General features: G+C 41.7%; 3 protein-coding genes across 5 annotated transcripts in view; 1 reads left to right on the forward strand and 2 right to left on the reverse strand.

Annotated features, from left to right (window-relative positions):
- mapk1 (mitogen-activated protein kinase 1) overlaps window positions 1-1,088 on the reverse strand; it is a 37,573-nt gene extending 36,485 nt beyond the window's left edge. The window contains exon 1 of the mRNA XM_080893628.1: window positions 684-1,088. Within this exon, the coding sequence (XP_080749754.1) occupies window positions 684-829 (146 nt within the window). The 5' untranslated portion in view covers window positions 830-1,088. The remainder of the gene's footprint in view (window positions 1-683) is intronic.
- A 3,043-nt stretch (window positions 1,089-4,131) lies between these two features.
- On the forward strand, window positions 4,132-10,055 carry grsf1 (G-rich RNA sequence binding factor 1). 2 transcript variants are annotated; one of them, XM_080894467.1, is made up of 11 exons: window positions 4,132-4,215; window positions 4,332-4,579; window positions 5,664-5,808; window positions 5,906-6,061; window positions 6,213-6,347; window positions 6,771-6,909; window positions 7,026-7,135; window positions 8,324-8,448; window positions 8,522-8,657; window positions 9,545-9,596; window positions 9,972-10,055. In XM_080894467.1, the coding sequence occupies exons 2-11, from the start codon at window positions 4,379-4,381 to the stop codon at window positions 9,973-9,975; spliced, it is 1,203 nt and encodes a 400-aa protein (XP_080750593.1). In that variant the 5' UTR covers window positions 4,132-4,215; window positions 4,332-4,378; the 3' UTR covers window positions 9,976-10,055. The 2 variants fall into 2 exon arrangements, with proteins under 2 accessions (XP_080750593.1, XP_080750592.1); XM_080894466.1 differs by lacking the exon at window positions 4,132-4,215 and having other exon boundaries at window positions 4,222-4,579.
- Window positions 10,056-11,605: 1,550 nt separating this feature from the next.
- rufy3 (RUN and FYVE domain containing 3) lies at window positions 11,606-23,667 on the reverse strand. 2 transcript variants are annotated; one of them, XM_080894468.1, is made up of 18 exons: window positions 23,031-23,667; window positions 20,569-20,742; window positions 20,234-20,351; window positions 19,960-20,061; window positions 18,569-18,692; window positions 17,194-17,258; window positions 16,753-16,818; window positions 16,603-16,672; window positions 16,394-16,483; window positions 16,221-16,304; window positions 15,756-15,923; window positions 14,956-15,053; window positions 13,895-14,014; window positions 13,046-13,172; window positions 12,892-12,962; window positions 12,782-12,809; window positions 12,566-12,640; window positions 11,606-11,902 (listed from the first exon to the last, which is right to left on the reverse strand). In XM_080894468.1, exons 1-18 carry the CDS (start codon window positions 23,206-23,208, stop codon window positions 11,759-11,761), a joined length of 1,902 nt encoding a protein of 633 aa, XP_080750594.1. In that variant the 5' UTR covers window positions 23,209-23,667; the 3' UTR covers window positions 11,606-11,758. The 2 variants fall into 2 exon arrangements, with proteins under 2 accessions (XP_080750594.1, XP_080750595.1); XM_080894469.1 differs by lacking the exons at window positions 11,606-11,902; window positions 12,566-12,640; window positions 12,782-12,809; ... (1 more) ...; window positions 13,046-13,172; window positions 13,895-14,014 and adding an exon at window positions 14,021-14,806.
- Between the last annotated feature and the right edge of the window lie 650 nt (window positions 23,668-24,317).

Consider the following 24,317-nt stretch of genomic DNA (forward strand, 5'->3'; position numbering starts at 1 on the left):
TCGCTAATGGCTGCAATATTAAACTGATAAACACAACAATGAATCCATATTCTTGATGTGACATTGTAATGTATGAGTTTCCTTTTACTTTAGGAACTTTAAGAATATAAAACATGTTTCCAGCATCTGTTTAGTTAAACAGGATAACGATCTTTAGCCGAGTGAAGAATCTAAACAGTTTTTTTCCCATCTCTTTGCGAAACAGCTATTTAGTAAAAACAGCCTTAAACCTTTAAGCACGATCACTTTCCATGTGCACAGAGCTTCACACGAGCCTGAAAAATCACACCCAGTGACTTTTTCTACTCTGCATTTATTTCTGATCAAATGTTCCGATTCCCCGCGGGCCCCCTATGCGGACCCCACTTTAAAAGAAATCCTGGAAACGCCTCTGTCCGCCTGAAGCGATCGATACCTCAGATATCGTCCACCCTGTTCAGCATTGATAACAGCTAAAAGTAGCCACATAAAATGCACTTCCAGGCTAGTATAATGCCATGAAGTCAGCGACCACCGGCCGGGATTTAACTGCCGTCTTCCTTTAAGCAACATCGGCTTCTCGCTGTTCCTTGCTAGCCAGACGAAACATGACAGTTAGAAACGGAAAAGATGCGGGTTAGCCGCCGTTTACGTCGGGCTAAAATCAAAAAGTGTCAGCCCGAGACACTTCGGCTACAACTTACCACACCATCCCGTAGGCGCCTTCGCCGATGTAGGAGAGGTTGCTGTACCGAGGCCCGACGTCGAAGGCCTGCCCGCGGACCAGCTCCGTTCCCGGCCCGGGGCTGGGGCCGCTGCCAGTTGGGGCAGACACCGCAGCTGTCGCCATTACGAGGACTGTCTTTTAAAAGGGCTTTTAAATGTAAAAAAAGAGCGACTAGGATCAGAAAAACGTGCGTGTCTGTGCTTATATCCGACGCCGCTGTGACTGCAACAGGGTGTAGAGTGTGGCGGAGGCCTTCCCGACGTGTGGAGTGTTTTTTTTTCCTTTCCGTTAACGTGCGTTCAGAGCGACCACACCGCGGCTGTGCTGTCGCAGGCAGGAGCGCGCAGCAGAGGATGCTGCTGCAAGACATCAACGGAGGCGGTCACGTGACTCCGGTCTTTATTTATTTATTTTACTTTAAAAGAAAAAAAGCTTTATTTTTATTCTGCCACAGAAAGGCTGTAACGGAGAGGACTTCAGATAACATTTACGTCATTTGAAACATTACAAATACTAAAAAAAGAAACTGGGCTCTTGGAACTTTATCAAGTCGGCTATAAATGCAATTGTAATATTATATATACTATATTATATTATTTTATTATTATTATTTACCTCTACTCTGATGTTGGCTTTGATCTACCTGTTAGCAGCTGCAGAACAAGATTACATGTTCTTTTAAAACATGAAAAAACACCCCAAAGTAACACTTTCCCGATGAAAGTAGTTACTTTAAATGCATGAAGTGTAAACTTCATCTTACTAAACTGCATCCTACTCCTTTTCGAGCACACACATTCTGAAGACATAGATATATACATGAAAACTTGATGTTTGTTAAGTTTTGTTTTTTGTTTTTCTCTTGTTATTTCAGTTATATTTGCATATTCAAAATAAAATTCTATCTATCTATCTATCTATCTATCTATCTATCTATCTATCTATCTATCTATCTATCTATCTATCTATCTATCTATCTATCTATCTATCTATCTATCTATCTATGAATTCGACCTTTGCAAGTTTGTTCAATAACTAAATAACTTTGGTTGTGGAGATATTGAAAGACAAAAATGTAGTCAAGTGACGAAATGACATATCTACATGTCCTAATTTTCTCTGTAACTGATGAAATCGGTGTTTCTCCATGTCACAATATTTCTAAATTATGATCTGATCTGGCATGCTGAGCTGTAAATAAATTCAGTAAAGTTTTAAGGACATAAAGTATAATAACTTATACATTATTTCATATGCAGCCTTGTCTATATATAGAGACCCTTTTATTTCAAGTTTTTACATAAAAAGGAAAATTATCACCTTCTTAGCTATTTTAAAATAGATTATAAAAATAAGAATTTTCACATCAAAGTTACCTATAAAATGATGATGATGAAGTTTTAGAATTAATTTATTATAACATAAATATAATATAAAAACATATTCGATCTCTAAAGAAAGAAAAGCGGATTTAATATCAATGACGCAGCTTCTATGCATTTAGTTGATGCCACTGGTTAATTTTGGAAGGTTATAAACACTTTTATTTTGCATATAATACTTTCCATCTGCAGAATTTCATTAAATGTTGGACCATAGGGGGGCACCTTAAAAAAGTAAGTTGTCATGTGCTTTAAACATGAGCTGCTTTCTTTTACCTTTTAAATGTGCACTCAATGACTTACCTGGTTAAATAATGTTACATTGACACACTGCACCACCTGGTGGTAGCAAATTGTATTATGCAAAAGTGCAGCTCAGGTATAATTCAGCTTAAGCTAGCATCTCTTCCACACAGTACACTGATGCTTTGGGCATAAAGTCATAGGTTTCTTTACATTCTGCTAATAGCTTTAGTTCCCTCTAGTTTGTAATTGTTTAACTTATTTAGACAAACCTTTAAAGCATAAATAACTAAATGAAAAAGAAGTGAGAGAAAAGAATGAAAAACCATTACATTAAAAAAAGAAGAAGAAGTGCTGAACGACAGAAGGTTCGAAGCAGATTGTTTAGAAGATATGAAAATACCAAAAACCACGACTAACCACTACTTCGTCATTATCTCCACAGAGTGAGAAGATTTTTACGCACATACTCGTGAATGAGGCCCTTCATAATACCCACAACGACCCAGACCTCTAGATGGCAGTGTGGGTTAAATACTATGTGAGAGAGGAAGCGCTGCAAGGCAGAAGTTGCTAAAGATCATCAAGTTTGCAGTAGTTCACAATAACATCCCGTCCATTTTGGCCCACTAAAACAAAAGAAGCCCAGTCTGCTTCTCTGATCAACAAACTCTTATTTAATATCTAAGGCGGAAATGAACTGTCTTTAAATAACCACAGCAATATTCATGTATAATGACAAATATAAATGTGAAAAATTCAGCTTCTCTTTTTGTGGCACATTTGTATAACTACTGATGAATCTGTTGTCACACAGTCTTTAGCAGTTTGCACCCATCACAACCAATCCATGTGAAAGAATCTAAAAATAAAGTTAAATAAATACATACATACATAAGCAAGCAACTAGACATTTAAAAGATATCAGATCTGCTTAATTATCAAGGATGTTTTGTTCTTCTTATCTGGGCTGCTCCCTTTAGGGGACACGGCAGTGGGTCACTTGCCTCCATCTCATCCTCTCCTTGGCATCCTCCTCTGTGTGACGCCAGCCCTCTGCATGTTCTCACTACATCCTTGAATCTCCTCTGTGGTCTCTAGATTATTTGACCTGAGCATTTTCAACTCTGCCACTCAGTTGTGCCACCATCTCCTAACCATACATCACAGCAGGTCTTACTAATATGTTAATCATCCCTTGCACTTGTTTTTCTATAATTCAGTCATGAATGATGACAAATATTATTTTAATATTTTAAAATTTTTACTGCTGCATCACAACTGACCAAAACCTGGTTCTGCCAGAGTTTTCTTCCTGATAAAAGTGTGCTTATCCTCCCCACCTTCACCAAGTATTGCTAATAGGGGGGGTTTATGGTTGTTTCTCTCTATTATTTTTAACGTCATTAACGTAAAGCATGAAGTGCTTTAAGGTGATTTCGTTGTGCATTAGTGCTATATGAATAACATTTAATTTAAAAAAAAATACATTTTGAAAAAAATAATAAAAACACAACAACAGTTGTAACAGTTATTAGCCAGATTATTATACTTATAAAATCCACTAACACAAATAATAAAATAAAGACTTGAGATGTCCACATGGCCAAGTCAACTGCTTTCTGAAAAGCTGCATTCATGTCGTAATTTCTATTGTGATTTCTAAAAAAAGGTTCTCCTGTCAGATACCATATTGGAACTAAGAAAAAGTAAACCAAAGCTGAAGATTTTTTTAACCATACAATAGAATTATGACGAAAGAGCAGCGTCCTGCCCTTGAAATAGACCTTTATTGTGAAAATCCAAACCGGATATTGAGAATGTGAAACTGTTAACTATCAGTTTCACGTTCTCGAGCTCTGCCCTTGACTGTCACCGACCCACGTGAGTGTGTTCATTTACAGGTTATCGTGATGCTAAGCCGGTAGTTAGCTAAGCTAACCGACTACATTAAGAGAAACCCGGTCTCACACCGTTCGGGCGCCTCATTTCTTTTGCAGAACAGACTGTCTGTTATTGACCTGACTTCCGGCTTGGTTCGGCTACGATGTCCTGCAGCGGTAAATCTCTGTGGTTTTTACTGCGGCGGTGTGTCGCAGTCAGACAGCTAACGGTACCGACAGCTTCACGCATGTGCGGCTTCACTCAGCAGCGAACTTTGACTTCGGCGGCCCGGACAGCCTGTTTCCAGAGACTGTGCGAGCTGCAGCCCGCAGTTAGAAGCAGCCAGAGCCGCTTCTGTACTAAGGTTAGTCTCAGAGCAGCCCCGCGTGGTTTAGCATGTGTTTGGGTCACAGAGGCAACTAGAGACGGTTAAAGACCGAGACGATACTTTAAAACTGCTCTGAAGATGCTTCTAGAAGAGTTTATTAACGCCACGGGCGTATGTTTTGTTTGGGGAGCATCAGACACTTAAATTCGTGCTTTTTATGAACTTTCATCTAGAAATGTGTCCCTTATATGCGAAACTCCAGGACAGAAATATCCCTGTTCATGTAAAGGAAAGCACTTGTACCAAACCCACTCTGGCAGGGGCTAGTGTGGGGGTTCCTTAGTTCCGGCGTAGGAGAGCAGTGGAGGAAATGACTGTCAGAAAAAAAGAATAAGTAATTTCTAATGTGAGCTATGTCTCTGTGGTCTGGCTATGGTCAGTTGACCTGAGCTGGTTCTGAGGTTTACCACCTGCCTTCTACAGTACATACAATTATTCTACCTGAGCTATCGTGGCTGCTTTCCGACTCCTAGTCACTATAAAGCTGCTATAATTGTGGGATTTGACAGGTGTTACTGAAGAGCAGCATCAACTTGAATTGATGACTACATGGTCCTTCTAGCAGCATGTCGTTGTCATTGAAACACATCCAGGCACTTATTTGGGCAGCTATCCTGAAGCATTATCTAAATTAACTTTCATTTCCCTTTCACTAAAAGGGGTATAAAAACTGTATGTACAGAACCCCAAAAGACTGATTCTGGTCATCTTAACGTAGAGTTTTCATTGGGAGAAACGTTTTTTCACTCATCCAAATGACGTCTACCACCACTGTTTCTTTCACCACTGTTTCTTTCACCACTGTTTCTTTCACCACCGTTTCTTTCTCAAAAAGGTTCCTTTAATTTTTTTTCACTGCAGCATCTCTTTCATATAATACAGTTGATCCTGGTGCAGGTAGGACCTAACCTAGCAGTGACCAGAAAGATGCAAATACAGAAGTGACAAAGTCCTTTACAATATAAAATCACATACAGTTAAAATTGTATCAGTGGATAAAACGAGCATGTATGATCATTTCACACTGATATATTGATTTAATTGACTCTACATCTTCCAGACAGGAGGAACCTATGAGGATGACTACCCACCTCTGCCGGCCTATCATCCTGAATCAAAACCAGAGTCCAGGGAGGTTTACATCGTGCAGGTGAAAGGTCTCCCATGGTCCTGCACCACTCAGGACCTTCTGCAGTTCTTCTCAGGTGGGAGTCTGAGGAGTGGCACACCTTTACTTTGTAACTACACAGTATATGAATAAATTAAATGAGATTATTATTTTTTGCAATTACCATGTACCAGAGTGTAGGATACGTGATGGGGTGAAAGGCATCCACTTGACTTTGGACAGGCTGGGGAGGCCGTCAGGACGAGCCTTCATCGAGATGGAGCACGAGGAGGACGTCAGCAAAGCACTGGAGAAGCACCGGCAGTACCTCGGCCCACGATATGTTGAAGGTTTGTTCCAAACAGGAAGTCCTTGACAAAGACTGATGGTTTGAAGGAAAACTCAGTTTCAGGGTCCTGACAACAGACATTTATTTATAATAAATAAGAAGCAGTCATGTTTGCTTAACTCACAAGAACACATTCTCCTGTCCTGTCTCAGTGTATGAAGTGACAAACGGTGACGCTGAAGTCATCCTGAAGAAAGCCACCCAGCCTCTAGGAGCTGATGGCGTGGTGCTGCTCAGAGGGCTCCCCTTCACTTGCACTGAGGATGACATTGTCCACTTCTTTTCAGGTACACTGTGTTGCTACAGTATGGGACTCTTGTCAGTGTAAACTCAGTAGATTTAGTTGCAAAAACCCCCAAATAAACGTTAGCTATTGAATGTAAGTAGAGCTTGGTAATGATTTTGGTTTCTTATTAGTCTGAAGACAAGAAAACTAAAGTAAAATTCTCATCGTCTGTGGCTAAATAAAATGTTATCACTTACAGTCTTGGCAGTGTCCTGCTTATTTATTTATTTTTTAATAAATTCATGCATGATTTGGTAAACTTGGTAAATCACATTCGTAGGATTCATTTGTTTCACCTCCCAACATGAGCAGCTGAGCACACGGCTTTCAGTTAGAAAACTGGCACTGAGCCTTTTGAAAAGGTGAAAGTATGCAAGGGGAAAAGAATTATAACTACTTTATCTTAACAAGCTGTGTTTCACAGGTTTGGAGATAATGGCGAACGGGATCACCATGGTCACAGACTCCAGGGGAAGAAAGTCTGGAGTGGCTTATGTGCAGTTCACGTCTCAGGAAGCAGCTGATGAAGCGCTGCAGAGGGACCGAGAGATCATAGGGAGCAGGTGGGAAGCTTCACTGACTCTCGAATTCACCTGGATGTTTCTCTGGTGACCAAGAAGTGCACTCTTTTATTTTTTGTCATGTTTGTTGCTTGTTGTGCTGTTTCTAATATCTGCAGATACATCGAGGTGTTTCCCAGCAGAAGAGATGAGATTCACTCGACCTGGAGGAAGAGAACGAGTCCATTTCCGTCTCAGTCCAGGCCTCAGTCAGTGGACCGGAGGAGTGGTGAGGAATTTTAATTGGAATTGGAAAAACGTGCAAATCTTACACTTAAAATATGAATATAAACATAAAACAAATAAAAAGAAGCACAGCAGGAGTGGCTACAACAAAACATTTGTGATGTGGCTCTGCAAAATATCATATTTAACATTGTTTTGAAAAGAGGCTCAAAGGCTTCGGTGTCTCATTTAGCCAAACACCCTCTCGCCTCACATCCTCTCCTCAAATCTCTGGTGGGAATAAAGCGTGTTTTATGGTTCTGGAAATGCGTCTGCCTGTGTACACGTGTTAGTTTGACCAGTGTTTCCCAGTGAACTCTGCTCTAGCTCCTTTCCCAATCCCAGCCTACTTGTCGATCAGTCGGCATTCGGTAGACGGATACATTTATGGGAAAATAAATTACACTTAAGATGTGATAAGACAAGTTTAGGATGTAACGAACAGGTAACACAGAGAGGAGTTAAAACTCTTCATGTGGACAACTCTTACACGTGCCAATTCAATGTTAGAAGCCATATTTTAAAAAAGACTTTCTTGTTCTTTACAGCAGCGGTCCCCAACCCCCGGGCCTCGGACCGGTACCGGGCCGCGAGAGTAGAGGCTCAGGTGTGAAATGTATGGTTTTCAGGGTTTTTATCGGTTTTCAGCGTTATTTTGTTATCGTTTTTATCGTTAACTCGGTTTTCCTGGGTCTGTTCACGTGTGTTATGAATAAATCTTTTTTTTCGGTACCGGTACTAGTTTTATTTTGTTGTATTTATCCGCGACACCTTAAAGGCCGGTCCGTGAAAATATTTTCGGGCATAAACCGGTCTGTGGCGCAAAAAATGCTGGAGACCGCTGCTTTATAGGGTAGAAAGCATTTAAATGACCTGACATATACAACACAGTTGGCGCCCTCTATGGGTTCAATACGGTGCAACAGGTGCTGGTAGTGGCCCGTCCCTCTGGCGTGTTAATTCTGCTACCTTGATAAAGACTCATCGGGGGAGGGGGGTATAGATTAAATGTATTTCAGTGTCACTGTCACATTCCTTTCCCAGCATGTGTAATGTGAATGTTCTGACATACATTTCAAGCTTTAATAGCTCCAGTGAATATTTGATGATATTTCAGCCATTTATGGAAGTTCAAGCCCAAATGATACATGAGCCTGGTTAACAGACAGCAGTGTAATGGGTCCTGTTTTAGCCCCTGAAAACAGATCACCTGCTTCGCCTCCTCCGTCACTTCACCTTCAGAGCTCCACCGTACCGCTACACTACATCCACGTGAGGGGACTTCCTTTCCAGGCTTCTGGGGAAGACATAGTGAAGGTAAAGCTGTTCACGTGTTGAGACAATGAAGCTGAGTTTGGTGATTTCACGTGTCGGTGTTTCTCTCTCGCAGTTCTTCTGTCCTCTGGCCGTGTGTAAGATCCTGATCGAATGCGGTCCCGACGGCAGGCCGAGCGGAGAGGCTGACGTTTACTTCCACTGCCACAGAGACGCCGTGGCCGCCATGTCCAAAGACAGGATGAACATAGGTGAGCCCGTTGGTGAGCTTTTCACAGCGTTGTTTATTTTTGCTTTTAGTTCAACTCTTTACCAGGGCAGCAGCTGTCGATAGATTTAGTAATCGAGTAATTTATCAACTAATTGAGTAATCGGATAAGAAATACTTTTGTCTTATAAATGAGCCACAATACATTTTCAAAAGATGAGTTCAGAATGAACTTCTCATTGATTTCCATTTTAGAAACTTGAATGTTTTAAAGTTTAACTGCATACAACATCTGTCAAAACCCCGAAATAAACTCTTTGATCGTACGCCTCGTATTAAAATTACATTTAAAACATTTTTAAATGCAAAACTCTGGAAATGATCTCGAGTCAAATGTCAAACTTGAATGAAATAAGATATAGATGCAATCTAAACTAAGGCATAAAAACGTTATCTTTACTCAGTCTTCTTGGAAAACCTTCTGACGTTAATAGGAGGCAAGTTTTTGTGCTGCTGAAAACAGATGTTATATTAATAATAATTCAGCGTCCAAACCAACAACCCTCAGGTCAGCAAGCTTAATGGCCCTCGTGCATTTTTATGGAATTGTGAAAAAAAGCTTTTATTTTTACATGTTTAAATATTACAATAATTAATTAACACAGTATTTGATATTATTTCTCTTTCAATATGAAAAATGTTACGAAAGTATTGAAATTAATGTGGTCTAGTACACCCCATGCCCCCCTTTTCTCTCTCCTGAATGTCTGTGATAACGTCGTAAATCAGAAAAACAAGAATAATTTGAGTCTTCTCTGCTCTTTATATATTTTTCTGTGATCCAAATAATATTGGCCTAAATGTCTAAAGCGTGTCTTTGCTGCTTACTGATCGGTGGCATATTGACTTTGTTTGGTTCTTCTCTTTCAGGCGAGCGATACATCGAGTTATTTCTCAACTCTGTTGCAGACGGTGACGGCAGGTAGGAAACACATCTACCATCAGTTAATTTACTTTTAAAAGAGACCAAGTTATGCATAAAACAGTGGAGTGGCCCTATTTGTGTAAACCAATAATTACTAGAGTCCAACAGTGCCGTTTCCTTTTTCTGAGAAAATATTTGGTCTCAAAGTCTTGGAGAGGAAAGGATGCAAATGTGTCGTAGACAAACTGCTCTGAGGTCCGTACAACGATCCTTCCCTCTTCTTGTTTCTTATTCATGGACGGATCGACTGATTTTACATGTAAAACTAATATTAGAAAATATAAAGAGGTTAAACACGTATTACTGAGTGTAACCCAGAGAAAAACTTAAGCTGCCTTGACTGAGCGCGTTTTGTTTTTCCCTCTTCTGCAGGTGAACGTTGACACACAGGATTCCCATATTTATTTTCCAGCCTCACGTGGACATCGAATAAACATTCCTGGTGTCAAAGACAAAGCAGTCGGTCTTTATTTAATCAAATGTAATATTCCTGTAATGCTTTTTTGATTTTATTCTGGAGGTTTGCATCTCCACTTTAAAATGAAAGAAAGAGGCGAACACTTGTAAATGCTCATGTTTATTGTAAGCCAAGAAGCTGTTCCACTTCACCTGTTAATCATCATCAGCCACAAAAAAAATAAAGATTTAGTTTTTAAATCAACAGAACACAAGTTATAAACCTGTCTTCACTTTACCTCAGCCAGGCAGAGCCGTGCATCAAAAGTGCTGAAACACATTCAGTTTATCCAGAGCAAAAAGCCTTCGGTCTAAAAATGTATGATTCACCTGCTACAGTTTAAAACACACCAGACTCAGATGTGACTTCATGCTACATGACTGATTTTAAGCCTTTTTGTTAATGACACTTCTAATACACAACAGCAGGAAAGAAAAAGCAGCTTTGTGACCTTAAGAATCAGGTGATCATTTGCAAAATACCTTTATTATTTCTCATTACATGAAACTAGCTGAGCTTAGCATAAAGAAGGGAAACGAGTGCCGACTAACACAACGTTGCAAAAATGAAACACTGCATCTAAAGCTCCCCGCGCTGACGGGAGCAGCTGTTCCTGAACAGAGCACCGGGACTGAAATGTGCAAACCTTCGATCAAAACTCTGATCTTGCTGTTTTCACCGACTTGTTGAGGTTGAGTCTCCATGAACGGCTTTAAATTGGTCTCCAATTTTTAAAGCTTTACCAATATTAAGACAAGAGACAAACTCAGCTTCTATGAAGCTGAGTTTCTTAGATGAAGAATTTAATGGTGATACTGATTTTTATTGTGAATGACTTTGAATCAATGTCCAAGTTTCCAGCACACAACACTGTAAACTCAAATTGGCATGTTGACCTCTTATGGTGGATTTGGTTATTTATGCTAATACTCTAACAGTCATATTTAAGCAAATAGAGACAATAGATACCAGCGTTTTCATCTTTTATCTCTGAAAGCAGGGAATAATCATAACTGCTTCTAAGTCTCACAACATCGTTGTGGATTTTTGGTGATCTGATTTTTCATTCCAGTTTATAATTCCCAGAATCCGCTCCACTCTGGAAATAAACACTAACTTTTTTTTTTTATATATATTGCATGAATTTTTATTTTTTATTTAAAACCGTCTTTAAGGAAGTAATGACACACAACATGACAGCATTTGGTCATTTTGTTGACCGAGTTTGTCAGGATTTTCCCTGAATGTGACGCCAGTTTAATCACAAAAGTGCATAAAGGTACGAGTAACTCCGTATCCTGATCTCTGAATCGAAACACCGAGCCTTGAATTCCAGTTTTTCCTTTTTTATCTGTTTTTGTCAGTTAAACTTTTCATCACTTAGTGTCCATAAATGAGATGATTCTTTTATTTATTTGTTTAAATCCAGCCATGTGAGGGAGAGCAAGTTTAGCTTAAAAGTGCCGACAGAAGCCTAAATCACCAACACGAACCAGAAAAGGAAGATAAATGGCGTCAGCTGTTTTTATTTTAAGGAAACACACACACACACACACACACACACACACACACACACACACGACTGATTTAAATAGCTCACAGACCCCGTGATTCTTAGGATGTCTCAGGAAGTTGGGATTTTTTGGTTTTTAGGTGCCATTGTTACACTCGCGCGTCTCTGCTGTGTGTGATGATTGTGGGTTCATGTTGGTGATGAAGCGTATTGTTGGAGTAACAGCGAGTAGCAGGCGGTGCAGACCGTCTCTGGGAGAATGGAGGAAGGTAAAGGCAGCTCTTTGGACACGCAGCTCTCACAGAAAACGCCGCTGCAGTTCTTACACTGTTTCTGCAGAGAAGAAGAAAAACTCCATTAAAGGAAACCACAGCTGGGGACACGAGTTCTCCTCCATTCTGCTCATTTACAGCGCCTTATTTTTACTTTTTGGTTCTATGAGAGTAGCTTTGCATGACTCGCAGATCATATTCATCTCATATTGGGCTTTGGTGCAGTCCACGTTAGCTCCCCATTCAGCACCCACCCTGAGGGCCAGAACCGGCCAATCAAAGACTCCGCTTCAGCCTTCTAAAGCCTGACCATAAATCATTGATTGGTTTGAGATCGGGGCAGTTTACTGACCACTGATCCAAAATGCTGACTATCTGTGAGTCTTAATAATCACTTTGCCCTTTGAGATGATCATGCTGATCTTTGATGTGGGCAGTCCTTAAAAAGTGTGGGGACAAGAGGAGTTCCACCACCTGTGCTCAGCCTGGAAACGGATGAGATGGGAATGGATCCCCCACAATCAGGATTTGAACCAGACTATTTGCATATGTTTGATATTTTTTTTGATACAGAAAATAAGTTTTGGAACAGCCGTAACAGCTTTAGGAAGTTCAACCCAAGAAAAACAGGAGTCAACTATTTAAAGAAGCTGTAAACTTTCAATGCCAAACAGAAAAATATTCTTGATAACTCAAGTTCAAAATGATCCTCAGTAATTTGTACCTTTGTCTTGAGGAGGGAGTCGGCCTGCTCACACATCGTACACATGGAAGGCTCGCTGATCTCCAAGAACGACTCCTGAGGAAGAACAACAAAAAGAGATAAATGCATGAGTCTCTGAACAGTGCAAAGACACACTGCCATCAGTACATGCTGACTGCTTCAGCATCCACTTATTAAAAGGCCAAACTTTCACACAGGTAAAAAGTCAAATCTCACCTGCTCATCCTCGTGGTGCGACAGGGACCTTCAAAGTTAAAGACGGGACATGAAAAAGTGAATTATTTTTCCATAAATTTCACTATTTTTTGAAACTCTGAGATACCTACAGGCTGGTATTGTCCTCCAGGCCACTCTGGAACTGGTCTTTCTCCTTCACTGACGGGGATTCTGGGAGTTGCTGTTAAGAACACAGTCATAAGCCACCAAACCACAGCTGACAGCTGTTCGTCGGACATATCGTTAATGTGAGAATCCACGTACTGTTGGTACATCCCCTGGTTGTCTCCTGTCGGTCCGCGGAGTGCTGGACTGAGGTACCGAGGAGGCACTGAGGTGATGCTCGCTCTTTCGATCGCGACCTTTTCTCAGCTCACGCTCCAGATTAGACCTGAAACAGCAAAATAAGCCAAAGAATAGAAACGTATAGTTCAGTGACGACAGTAATTAATAAACATATCTGGAGCAGAAAAAGGAACAACGTTTATGGTAAAGGGGAACCTCCAAGAGGTAGGAAAGCCCAATGTTACAGTAGAAATAAGATTCTTCTGATGGCAGCTTTGATTAACAGCCGTGCATCCAGCAGTTTCCTGCCAGGCCTCTGACCTGTGTTTGTCCCTTCGTCAGGTAGAACCTGCATGTTATACATCCTGTGTAACTGAAATCTGTGTGAAACGTCGCTACTCAAAACTTTCTAGAAACCACTCTCTGTATCGATGTGGTTTGATGGGCTACATATCGTTAGTATTTGTACGTTTCTATGGTTACAAATGCGCTCGCACAAGTCTGTGATGAACTTCTAAAAGATCTCAATGAGAGCACTGAGACCACAGAGTGAGAGTCTGACTGTTTTAACAAAGAAAGAGTGATAAAATAGAAAGGAGTATTAGGGCCACATTAAGAAAAAATGTTCATTTTCAGCATAAATTCAAAATGTGGATTTGCCAACTGCCACGGCTCACAGCTTCTACAAAACGCCTCGTGTAGATGAGGTAGTGAAATCGTACTTCAGAATCTGTTTTAGTAATAAGGAAGCGATTTGTCCTCTTCCTCTTTGTTTTGGTCATCTCAGTGTTTCAGATGGAGCAGGAGTAGTGAGGCGCCAGACTTTACCTTTGCTTCCTCAGCTGCTCCACCTCCACCTGCAGACTCTCGATTTTGTCTCCAAAGTCCTGCTTGAAGAGCCGGTTCGCCTCTAAAGCCAGGTCCCTCTCCTTCTCCGCCTGCTTGCATCTGGTTTGGGGTGAGCGGGTTAACATAAACTCATGGAAAAATAAAAATGTGATGAAGGGAAACGTGGCTTGGAAGAGAGATCAACTCAAACTAAAATGTAAGAGCAACCTGGGACACTGTGACCAAAGACCATGAAGCAGACTCTGTTTGTTTAGCGTTTTATTAGCCTAATGATTACTACAGTTGACACCAAACTTATGTTCACATACAATTTTAAATTATTCATTAATTTTGCCCCTTCCTTCTTCTGCGCTGGACGTTCGACTTCAACAAACCCCTCTGATATCTGGCGCCACACGCCACTTCTCTCTGTCAGTTGAGAATATCTGACAGCCTCAGGTTTGAGGACGAATCACATTACAGCAACTGTCAAGTATTCAGCATGGGTTTATTGGCACATCAGTCCATCAGGCACCTCTACTCATCTTATGTCTGACTAAAGCATTACCGGGGCAGTTTTTAGAAACGGAAATCTGAAGTAGAAATCTGATGTGGCGAACACATCTGGCAGAAAACACGAGGATTAAGGGGCTGCTAAAGGATCCATTCAGTCCACACTAAAAGCTGATGCTGGAGCGCCGCTGCAGGAGGTTGTAAGAAGATGGTTTTTATTTTGTAACAACAAAGGAGCATCGTACAGAAAAGATAACATCCTAGTTTGGTTATTTCTATATTAGGCAGGGTTGTATGTTTGTTTTCAGACTCGTGAAAGCAGGCAGCTACTGCTGCAGCTGCAGCAGCTTCCCCGCTGCAGAGTTCAGGCTCCGGGCCTGCTTCGCCAAATGTTTGTCACTGATTTTTTTCAAAACAACAGACGAACAAATGATGGAAAAAATTAAAGAAAAAGAAAGTGAAGAGAGAGAAAATGGATCCATGAACATAAGAAATGTCATCTGGAAGCACCAAATACATATCGTGCTGTAATAATAAACTAGCCTCACCTGGTCTCCAGCTGTTTTATGGTCCCTGACATTTGGTTCATTTTCTCCTCCATGCGAACGATGATCTCACTCTTCTGTTTCGAGCTGGCATCGGCACTCTGCAGAAGATGATCCAAACTAGTCAACTGATGTCTTTCCTCCATATACACTCGGATTTGTGTGAAAAGATATTTTTGGGGATCTAATCCTCCACCTGCTCGTCATCCCTAGAACAGCAGGTGGAGGATTGGGATTAGGCGGCTGTGAAGACCAGGATAGGGGTCCGAAAAAGGAAGGACAGGTGGACGGATGAAATATCTGATAAATGCGACCATCCCTAGTTGATCAGACGGCAAGAAATCCAAATTAAGAGACTAAACTCAGAGCAAAAGTGAAGATCACCTGTGCACCTTTTAATCTGAGGCCAGGTTGAAAACTTTTTCCGCCTAATATTTTCAATGTGTTCCAGTAAACTAATTGCTATCGTCCATTTTATTCTTGCTTTGTGGAACAGTTTCAGTCTTCTTACAGTTAAGCAGACCTTTGAACTTTCTCATTGAAGTGGCCTCCTCTTTTCTGCCTTAACTGAAAAAAAAAAAAAGCCAAGTTCTTACTGTCAGTCAGTATCTACTGCTGACTGCAAGTTATTCTAGACAGGAAGTGATGCTTTATCATTTCACAGAGAGCTAATAGTGAAATTAAACACCTACAAGTTTCTGGGAAAAGCTGAAATCTACGAGTGAAGCCCTGAGAGACAAAAGTGGATGTGAGCCTTTTAAAAGCAGTGTCCTCATAATCAGACATGAGAAGCACCGCCTCACCTGTGACTTGTGCATTAGCTGTTGGTTGATGGCACGAAGGTCTTCCAGCTGCTGTCTGAGCTCCACCAGAGCGTCCTGCTTCTCACAGACGTCTTTCTCCAGCATCTTCATGGACAGCTCCATCTCCTGCTTCATCCCGATCTGCACCTCCAGCTCCTTCTCCACATCCTGCACACAAGTCAGACTTTGTCAGTTAGAAAAATATAAGCAGGAATGTCATAATTAAACTCTAAGCTAAATGGACTGAATTTGGACTGGGCTGACTGTCTTTCTCCACATAAGCTTTGTTGTATTTCTGTGTAAATGGCAGCTAAAAATGAAAACACTAAACAGGCCAAGCACATTTGTTACTATTAACTACAAACTTTGTCAGCAGATGACACGGCTACATGTATAATCTCTCGCTGGTATCAACGCTTCAACGACTTAAAGCTACACAAAGACTGTCAAACAGCTGAAACGCACCAGTCGAAGCAAAGTTTCCTCTTTGAGCTGCTTGCGTGTTTCCCCCAGCGCTTGTCCGTCTGCTGCTGAATCACTTCTTAATGCCTGAAGAAAAAAGGAACGCTTGCTTTTACTACAAATTTCCAAATGCTCGAGTCAGCTGCTGCATAAACTGGCAGATAAGCAGTGTTCACCTTTCTGGACTCCAGCTGATACGAGCTCTCCTCCTTTACTCTCTCCACGTCTTCTTGTAAAGTGATGATCCTGTTATTCGCCACTGCAAGCTGCAAGGACAGAAATCAACAAAGCAGCTTGGTAAACAGGAAGCCCCTGCAGCCGGGCTAAAAACATGTAAGGCTGACATTTAAAGACAGTTTTTGAAGATGATCACTGTGAGACTCGCCTCTTCTGTCAGCTTCGTGTTGGACTTTTCCAGAGCGTCCACTTTGGCCTGCAGGTTATTTACCGACGCGCTGTAAACAGGCAGAAAGCAGGTGAGTCACCGAGCTCGACAAGGTGAGGAGAGCAAAGTGAGCGCACCACCCCGACAAACCTTAAATGTCTGTTCAGCTCCTCCACGTAGTTCTTCTGATCGAGAATCGCTGTGATCTGACCGTCCCTGAAAACGCACAAAGAGAAACGTGCAGTTAGCCGTCAGGCACACAAACACACAGCAACACAAACAAAACAATAGAAATCTGACAGAAAATCTCATTCTAGTGCAGTATTTTTAAACTGTTGAGGCTAAAATGTGTTTCAGGCATGGAACGGAAATCTTTTTCAATATTCAAGTTTAAAGGCCACACATTGGAAAAATATGGTCCGAAGGCTGGGGCTCAATCCAGCCGTCCAAATAAAAGAACACTTTCTGTCAATTAAGTTCAAGACAAATGGCTGTCAGTCGACAGAGGTAGGAGTGAAGCAAAAACAAAACACACGCTCCGATTACAGGCCCACAGCTACTGCTGATGGGACTAGAGGAGCCAGGACTCACCCCTCCACGCTCTTGCTGCTGTGTCCACCGTCTTTTAGGTACATGGAGAAATCGATCACCCCAACCTGCAGATGTTTTAAGAAAAAGGCAAAAAACAAATGACAGGAGCCATCCTCGTATGTAAAACAATTCAAAGTATGTGTGTAGAGTCTGCAGGCTGAAATATTTTAGTCTCCAAGCTCAGGCGGATATGAACAAAGAGCTGCAACATTCCTCACAGTCACTCTGGACTCCCAACCTGAGAGCTGAACATCCTGACTGACAAGCTGTGAGCTGCTGAAACAAGAACAACCTGAAGCTGCACTGCTCAACATTTTAATGTTTATGAAGCAGAGCGGGGACACAGGCCTCAGAGCCCAAATCGCTGCGCCCCTTTACATTGCTCTTAATTCAGTTGTGCTGCTGCTGTGTAAAGGAAACATCGCTGTACTTCATATTTAAATGATCTGAACAGATGGTTTAACTCAGGGTGGGGAACTCCAGGCCTCGAGGGCCGGTGTCCTGCAGGTTTTAGCTGTGTCCTTGATCCATCACAGATGATTCAAATGGCTAAATGACCTCCTCAACATGTCTTGAAGTTCTCCAGAGGTCTGGTAAGGAACTAATCATTTGATTCAGGTGTGTTGACCCAGGGTGAGATCTAAAACCTGCAGGAGACCTGGAGTTCCCCACGCCTGGTTTAACGAAAGGCTTTTGTTGGCATTTTTAAGGGAAAGTACTGACTGTAGGAAAAAAACGAAACAACAACTCATTAGTGAGAGTTCAAATATACAGATATATAAATGCCATCTGGCCAAAAGTTGAATGCCAAACAAACTTCATTCAATAATTCTAAATAACCACACCACAGTGTAGACACTGTCTGCACCACATCTGCCAAATCTGGACCAAACCCGGCCGACACAGACCAGATTTTTAAGACCGATACCACACAGGTATTTGGTGATTTTAAAATGATGTTCTAATGCATGAAACATTTTTTGTCTTTCAGAAAAATGAAAACATAAACAGATCTCCCAAACATTTATTCGTTTACTCTTTCTAGCCAGTACACACCACATGCTTCAATCATTGAAAGAGGCCACTTTAGACATTTACAAATAAAATGATGGATTATTTCCCTTTAACATGAACTTGTATCATGTCAGGTTGTTGGCGTTATTGCAGAAAATAACAAGCTATTTTACACATGTCATAAAGTCCATGTCTGGCCTTTGATGCGATCAGTGAAACTGAATTTGACGCGCTTGTTCTACATGGGCTGAGAGAAAACGATGCCACACCAGGGAGTGTGATGACTTTTCCTCTGCCTTACTTCTCATTTAGTTTGAGCTGCTCTAAGTGGAGTTAGAGGTGAAGGTGAAAGCAGACTAACCTGCGAGTCCAAGTCCTCTCCCTTCATACACAGATTGGCATCGATGACATTTAATCCAACCAGAAGCCCGGCGATGACGGCGCCTTCCTCCTCCATCATCAACGCGTTTGGCTCGTAAAATTCACTACAGAGAAGAGACAGAAAGGGCTACAACGTCAGGCGGAAGGGTTTTAGGTTTGTATATAATACTACCGGAGCCAAAAACAAACAAACAAAAAACCCCAAACCAAAACAAAAACTGCAGATCCTCAGATGGCCACTTGAGACAGGCTACATGGTGGGGTCAGGGGCTGAGGGATGGAACCAGACCCAGCTGATGCCAAAGTCCAAGAACAGGCATTACTAATACAAACTGACTGATTACACACCTTAAACACACTTTGATTAAAACAGCTCGCAATCTGGATTTAGGGAGCTCATCAAGATAAAACACCTTGATAAGACTTGATAAGATTTTTTTACCACAGTGTAAAGTTCAAAGTTGAACCTGCAGGTTCAAAAGCTTGTTGTTGAAAATTCAAAACCTTTAACAAATGGCATAAAAATAATGAATGCACTAAAATGAGGATTTACATGATCCATGTCATGCAGACAGAGTGTGGTATGAACTGTGGGACAACATTGTCTCCTTTCATAAAGGATGCTTCACTGCATCCTCTGGATAGGAGATCATATGAAGGAAGCACTGAAGCATCCTTCTTAAAAAAGACTTTGACCAGCTGCTATTATTTCAGGGTCAGGTGAACTATCTGACTGCTCCACTGGCTGATATAAGATGAGCAGCAAGTGCACCGCAAACTCCTGACCCACCGCTTTGGAGCCGGACTCTCATCCTCCTGAGCCAGCTGACCAGGCGGTAAACTGAACACGGGATTATAATGGTGACATTGGAGGGAAACTAAGAAGACAGAATCTACATGTAGATTTATGTAGTAGCGTTTACATAAAACAGCACAGCCAGTAATACAAGCTGCTGTCTGGGCCTCAACACCTGTCTGTCCGTGACTGAGTTTGACCACAGCCAGCTTTGATCGAGGTGATAACTGCTCTAAGCAACCAGGTTTGCTTCGTTATTAAAGGTTAAAGTTGTGCATTATCAGGAGTGTGGCAGCTTAAACATACAGGTGAATGAAGATTGTGCTGCAAGCTGCCTGCTCGCCTCCTCATCTGCTAAGTAAAGTCAGTGAACTGAACCTTTCCTTCATATTTGTGGTGTTTTTGCCTTCTGGAGAAGTTTAATGCAATTACCTGATAAATCATAATCATTTGTTATAATTAATGACTGTACTGCCAACTGATAGATGTTGTGACTGCAGTGGTCAACAAGAGACACCACATTCATCTGTTCACATAAAGTCTTCGCCTCTGTGAATATTACGATCCAAACACACCTGAGCAGGTCCTTTCTGTTGATGATGGTCTTCATATAGTCTGAGAGCTTCTTCTGCATCAAGGCCAGTCGTAACCAGGCGCGTCCTCTTCCTAGAGGAGTTCTGGTATCAAACATGGGAAGAGTGAGATTTGCACACACTAACAGCCTTTACAAGATTAAGGCAGCTAGCAAAGAAGCTCCAGCCACGTTCTGGCATTGTTTAAAGCTCAGATGACATAATTAAAATCCAAGCAGAAGAGCCTTTTTTTGTAGGAAACTTTGAACAAACTCACTTGAGCCCGGGCAGGTCTTTTACGCTGGCAGTGATCTCTCCTGCCTCAGGCGTCAGCTTCTCAACCAACTCCAATGGTCCCCAGAAGGACTTGTTCTGCCCCAGGAAGGTCTTCTTAGCTGAAGATTGACAGACAACGATGAGACGGACAGACTGAGAGCGTGCATACAGAAAGAGCAAAAACACACTGGCCTCAATACAGTTAAAAGGAAACTAAAGCAGGAGTTTAAGACTAAATATTCCTTACAGCTATGTCAGCTGTACATTTTAATCTCTCACATCTCACTGTCAAAAACTGTAAGGAGTTATAAAAGACAACACGAATGCAGTTTTTACTTTTCAGCCCGTGTTTCAGACAGTGCTCCATCACGACAAAGAACTGCTGCAGAGGTGCATAGTCAGAGTCAAGCGTGCGTCCCAGGTTGAGCGCAGACTCGATCAGGCCCTTGATGCTCAGTTTGGCCATGTTCATCAAGTTAAGCCTCTCGATTGCGATGGGATCCTTGGGATCTAAAAGACGGAGAAAAGGAAACAGACTTATAATTCTCACCTTCAGAATTTAACAGCACAAATAAATCAGGAACTAAACTCGTTTGAAAGTCAGCTCTGTATTTCTTAAACAGAAATTTTAAAAAAGTCAGTTTCCAGGAAGGTGAAATAAAGAATACACAGCAAGACAACAAAGACTCCATCATTACAAATAGCTAAAAGAAGACAAACTCCAGGACTTACTGTGAAAAACCTTGTAAATCTGAAGATTATATACAGTTTTAATATAAAACTATAAAATGTGTCTGCAAGAGAAATAGTCTCAATTAAGAGAATGTGAAAGTTTAATACAGTCCACTCGTTCTGCACGCCTGATCTATTATTTATGTCAGCATTTAACACAGAGAGGTTTTTAGTGGAGGTGCTCTATGCTGCCCTGCAGATTTGTTTACATTATTAATACAGTTACACATTTAAAGTTTACATTTGCAGTGCAGCATGTTCATCTTATTCTCTCTAACGCAAAATGTAAACAAATTAGCAGAGATCCTCAGCATGCTGGTATTAAAACTGTATAAATTTGTATTATAATGTTAATGCTGAAAGTAAAATAGAAAATTGTAGAAAACTGGGGAAAAAAAATTTAGGCAACTAAACAACGAGACACTGAGAAATACTGAGCTGGTTCAGGAGGATGGCCTGACTTATCTGGGTATTTTATAGTGGGTACTGGTCTGCTTGATTAAAACCATTTTCTCCACCATCTCTATCTGGTGTTTTCCTTCCAACGATAAATGACAAAGAGCCAAGCTTTGTCATTTATCGTTAAGAAGAAGAAGAAGAAGAGGAAGAAGAGGAAGAAGAAGAAGAAGAAGAAGAACTTTTATAACGCTTTCAGTGGAAACTACAGATCCATAAGCTTCCACCTCTGAAAAGTGACGCCGACGCTTTAGCTCCTTAAAGCTGCATTCTTCCTAATGCAGCCAGCAGGGGGCGATACCAGCGGCTGTAATAAGGTCTTTGACTCTGTACGTGTCTGTAGGAAAACAACCTTCCTTTATCTTTCTTTCTCTAACAACCTTATGGGATATATCACAAGTTTCAGGTCTTAGTAAATACAACATGAAGCTCATTTGTTTTAATGTTACAATTAAGACTTAAAAAGGTGGATAAAGCAGAGCATGCTCTATTGTGTGGCTGATAAGTGTGCAGTGTCCCTCAGCTTCAGACCCAGCCCTCACTTGTTACCTCCAGTTTTTAAAACCACCAAGAGCGGTGGTGGAATCACATGGCAGGATCTCGCCAACCAATATGTGACGTCACGCTGGCTACATCCATCTTTTTATACAGTCTATAGTAACTATAATACTACTAACAATAATAATAATAAACATATCATGAACAGTTATTATACAATAAAAATATTATGTGCATATGTTTAAAATATAAGATGTCCTGTATCTGTCCCTGTGGATCTGAATCAGTCTGATTGAGAAAATGTTCAACAGGATGGAAATAATTACCCAGCTTGTTAAATTAAGCCATGTGGATAAACTGTATGAACATTAAAATAAATACTGCCACGTCTCCCATAAAAAGGTTTGACACTACCAGTGCTATGATAGATTTAAGCAACAAAATTGTGCATGTTGTCGTTATCAATAACAAGAACCTCAGAAACCTATGCAAAGTGAGTGAAGAGGAGAGAGAACTAAAGCCTAAAGCAGATGTTTCTGTTGTCTGTTAATGGGCTTCTGTAATGTCATTAAAGTGGACTCTTCAGCGGTGTAGGCTGAAAGCTGCAGCGCTTCATTTGCCAACTGAACTGCCTACGAGTGCCTGCCAGCTGGCCTGCTCGTGCTGAGAGTAGGTGTGGCAGTTTTAAAAACAATAAAAACAGAGCACACAGTTATAGATATCTGTTTACAGTCAGGCTTGTGTTTGCTGCCAAATCTATAATTGGCTGCACTCCGCTTTGTCAGTGGGAGAAACTAAATGAAAATCATCAGCACACAAACATGTTTGTTCTGTGCAACTGGGATCTTCTGTAAGGAGCAACAGCTACCAAGTACTTGAAGCCTCCCAGCAGGACCTGGCTGCTTTGTTGTCCGCCCCTGGCTTATTTATAAGTGGCGTCATCCTGCTGCATAACCCTCAATGAAATCAAACCCGTCGTGACACAGCTCACACCGTTCACCAGGTGAAATATGTTGCTTCTGGTGTCCGCGATGCACACCACCACGCCCTAACACATAACGTAATGTGCTCACAAACACTTCCTCAAACGCTGAGCTAATCTGTCGCGTTACCTTCATGGACCGGCTCGGGGTCTGGCGTGAGCGAGATGTCGTTGAGCTCGCGGAGGCACAGCCACTCGCCATCGACAGAGACGCGAAAGTTGCACAGATAAATGGTCTCCCTGGCAGCCTGGGTGATCTTGTCTGTGGTGGGAGTCGGGGTTTCGCTCTGAGGCGTCAGATCAGACATGATGACTCAGCTTGTGCGAGGCAAAACCAACACCACCGAAGGGGAAAAGGGAGGGGGGAGGTACAAAAGATGCAGGAGCTTTGCGTTCCAACAGCCAGAGAAGGCCAGAAAAACAAGAGGATGAAAGATGAAAAGAGAATCAGAGGAAGAAACAAAAAGGACAAGACGGGAAAGGCCCACAGCAGCCTTCAGCAGGTGTTAGAAAGGGTGCTCCTCCTCTTTATGCATGCATCCTCCTCTCCTCCTTGCTACAACTGAGTGAAACAGGCTGCTGTCTGTGCCTTCTACTCCTCCACCGCCTCCTCCTCTTCAGCCTCTTGTTATCGCCTTTTGTGCCGACTGGGGATTTAAAATGCAACAGAGAGCACCGTGCTGAAAAATCACAGCCCTCCTCCGGTCAGCTTAGCACCGGTTCTCTGTGATTGGACTGCCTGCGCACCGCAGTGAATGCACTGGGTGGGTGTTGACCAAGATGGCTGACGGCAGCGCTGGGTACAGCAACACATTGTCACGTGAGCAGATGGTGCATGCGTAAAAAAAAAGAAGCTAAAATAAGGGGGGGTCCCCGGAGTAACCAACCAAGGCTAATGATGCAGCAGAGGGCCTGTGTCTCTCTGAAGCATCAACAACATCCCCCCTCCTCCCAGTCTCGAACACAGGCCTGTCAGCTGGCTGCAGCAGAAAAACAGCAGCAGCAGTGAGCATGAAGGGCAATAAGGCCAAAGGTCCCAGATGTAAGCGGGGGCCATCTATTTTTTTAAATCCCCCACCCATTCTGGTACAGCTTCCCTGGGCCTAACACCTTAAACATCGAGCTGGATATTGACAATCAGATCATCTTTAGAGGATGACACTCCGTGCCATCAGAGGACAACAAAAATAAACATGTGACAAATTTAATTGAGAAAGTTTTCACTTTTTTTTTTTTTTTTTTAATCGATTGCTTTGTTTGTCTGAAACGAACCTCTGTTTTCTCTTAGAAAGTAACACCATGTGTTCAGTATAATACAGTCAAAAACTGCAGTTGCTTTAATGTTCACATGAGGCTAGAAAAGTGAGTCAATCCTCACAGATGTGTTAAAACCTTCAGTTTTACAGCAGAAACAAAC

The sequence above is a fragment of the Rhamphochromis sp. 'chilingali' genome, assembly GCF_963969265.1.
Source record: "Rhamphochromis sp. 'chilingali' genome assembly, chromosome: 10".
Taxonomy (NCBI): domain Eukaryota; kingdom Metazoa; phylum Chordata; class Actinopteri; order Cichliformes; family Cichlidae; genus Rhamphochromis; species Rhamphochromis sp. 'chilingali'.

Coding starts and splice junctions, on each gene's coding strand:
- grsf1 (XM_080894467.1), top strand. CDS start 4,379: ATGTCCTGCAGCGGTAAATCTCTGTGGTTTTTACTGCGGCGGTGTGTC. Junction 5,809..5,905: donor CCTTCTGCAGTTCTTCTCAG/GTGGGAGTCTGA, acceptor ACCATGTACCAG/AGTGTAGGATACGTGATGGG. Junction 8,449..8,521: donor CTGGGGAAGACATAGTGAAG/GTAAAGCTGTTC, acceptor TCTCTCTCGCAG/TTCTTCTGTCCTCTGGCCGT.
- rufy3 (XM_080894468.1), bottom strand. CDS start 23,208: ATGTCTGATCTGACGCCTCAGAGCGAAACCCCGACTCCCACCACAGAC. Junction 16,673..16,752: donor GAGCTGAACAGACATTTAAG/GTTTGTCGGGGT, acceptor GCCTGTTTACAG/CGCGTCGGTAAATAACCTGC. Junction 16,484..16,602: donor ACACGAAGCTGACAGAAGAG/GCGAGTCTCACA, acceptor CTGTCCTTGCAG/CTTGCAGTGGCGAATAACAG.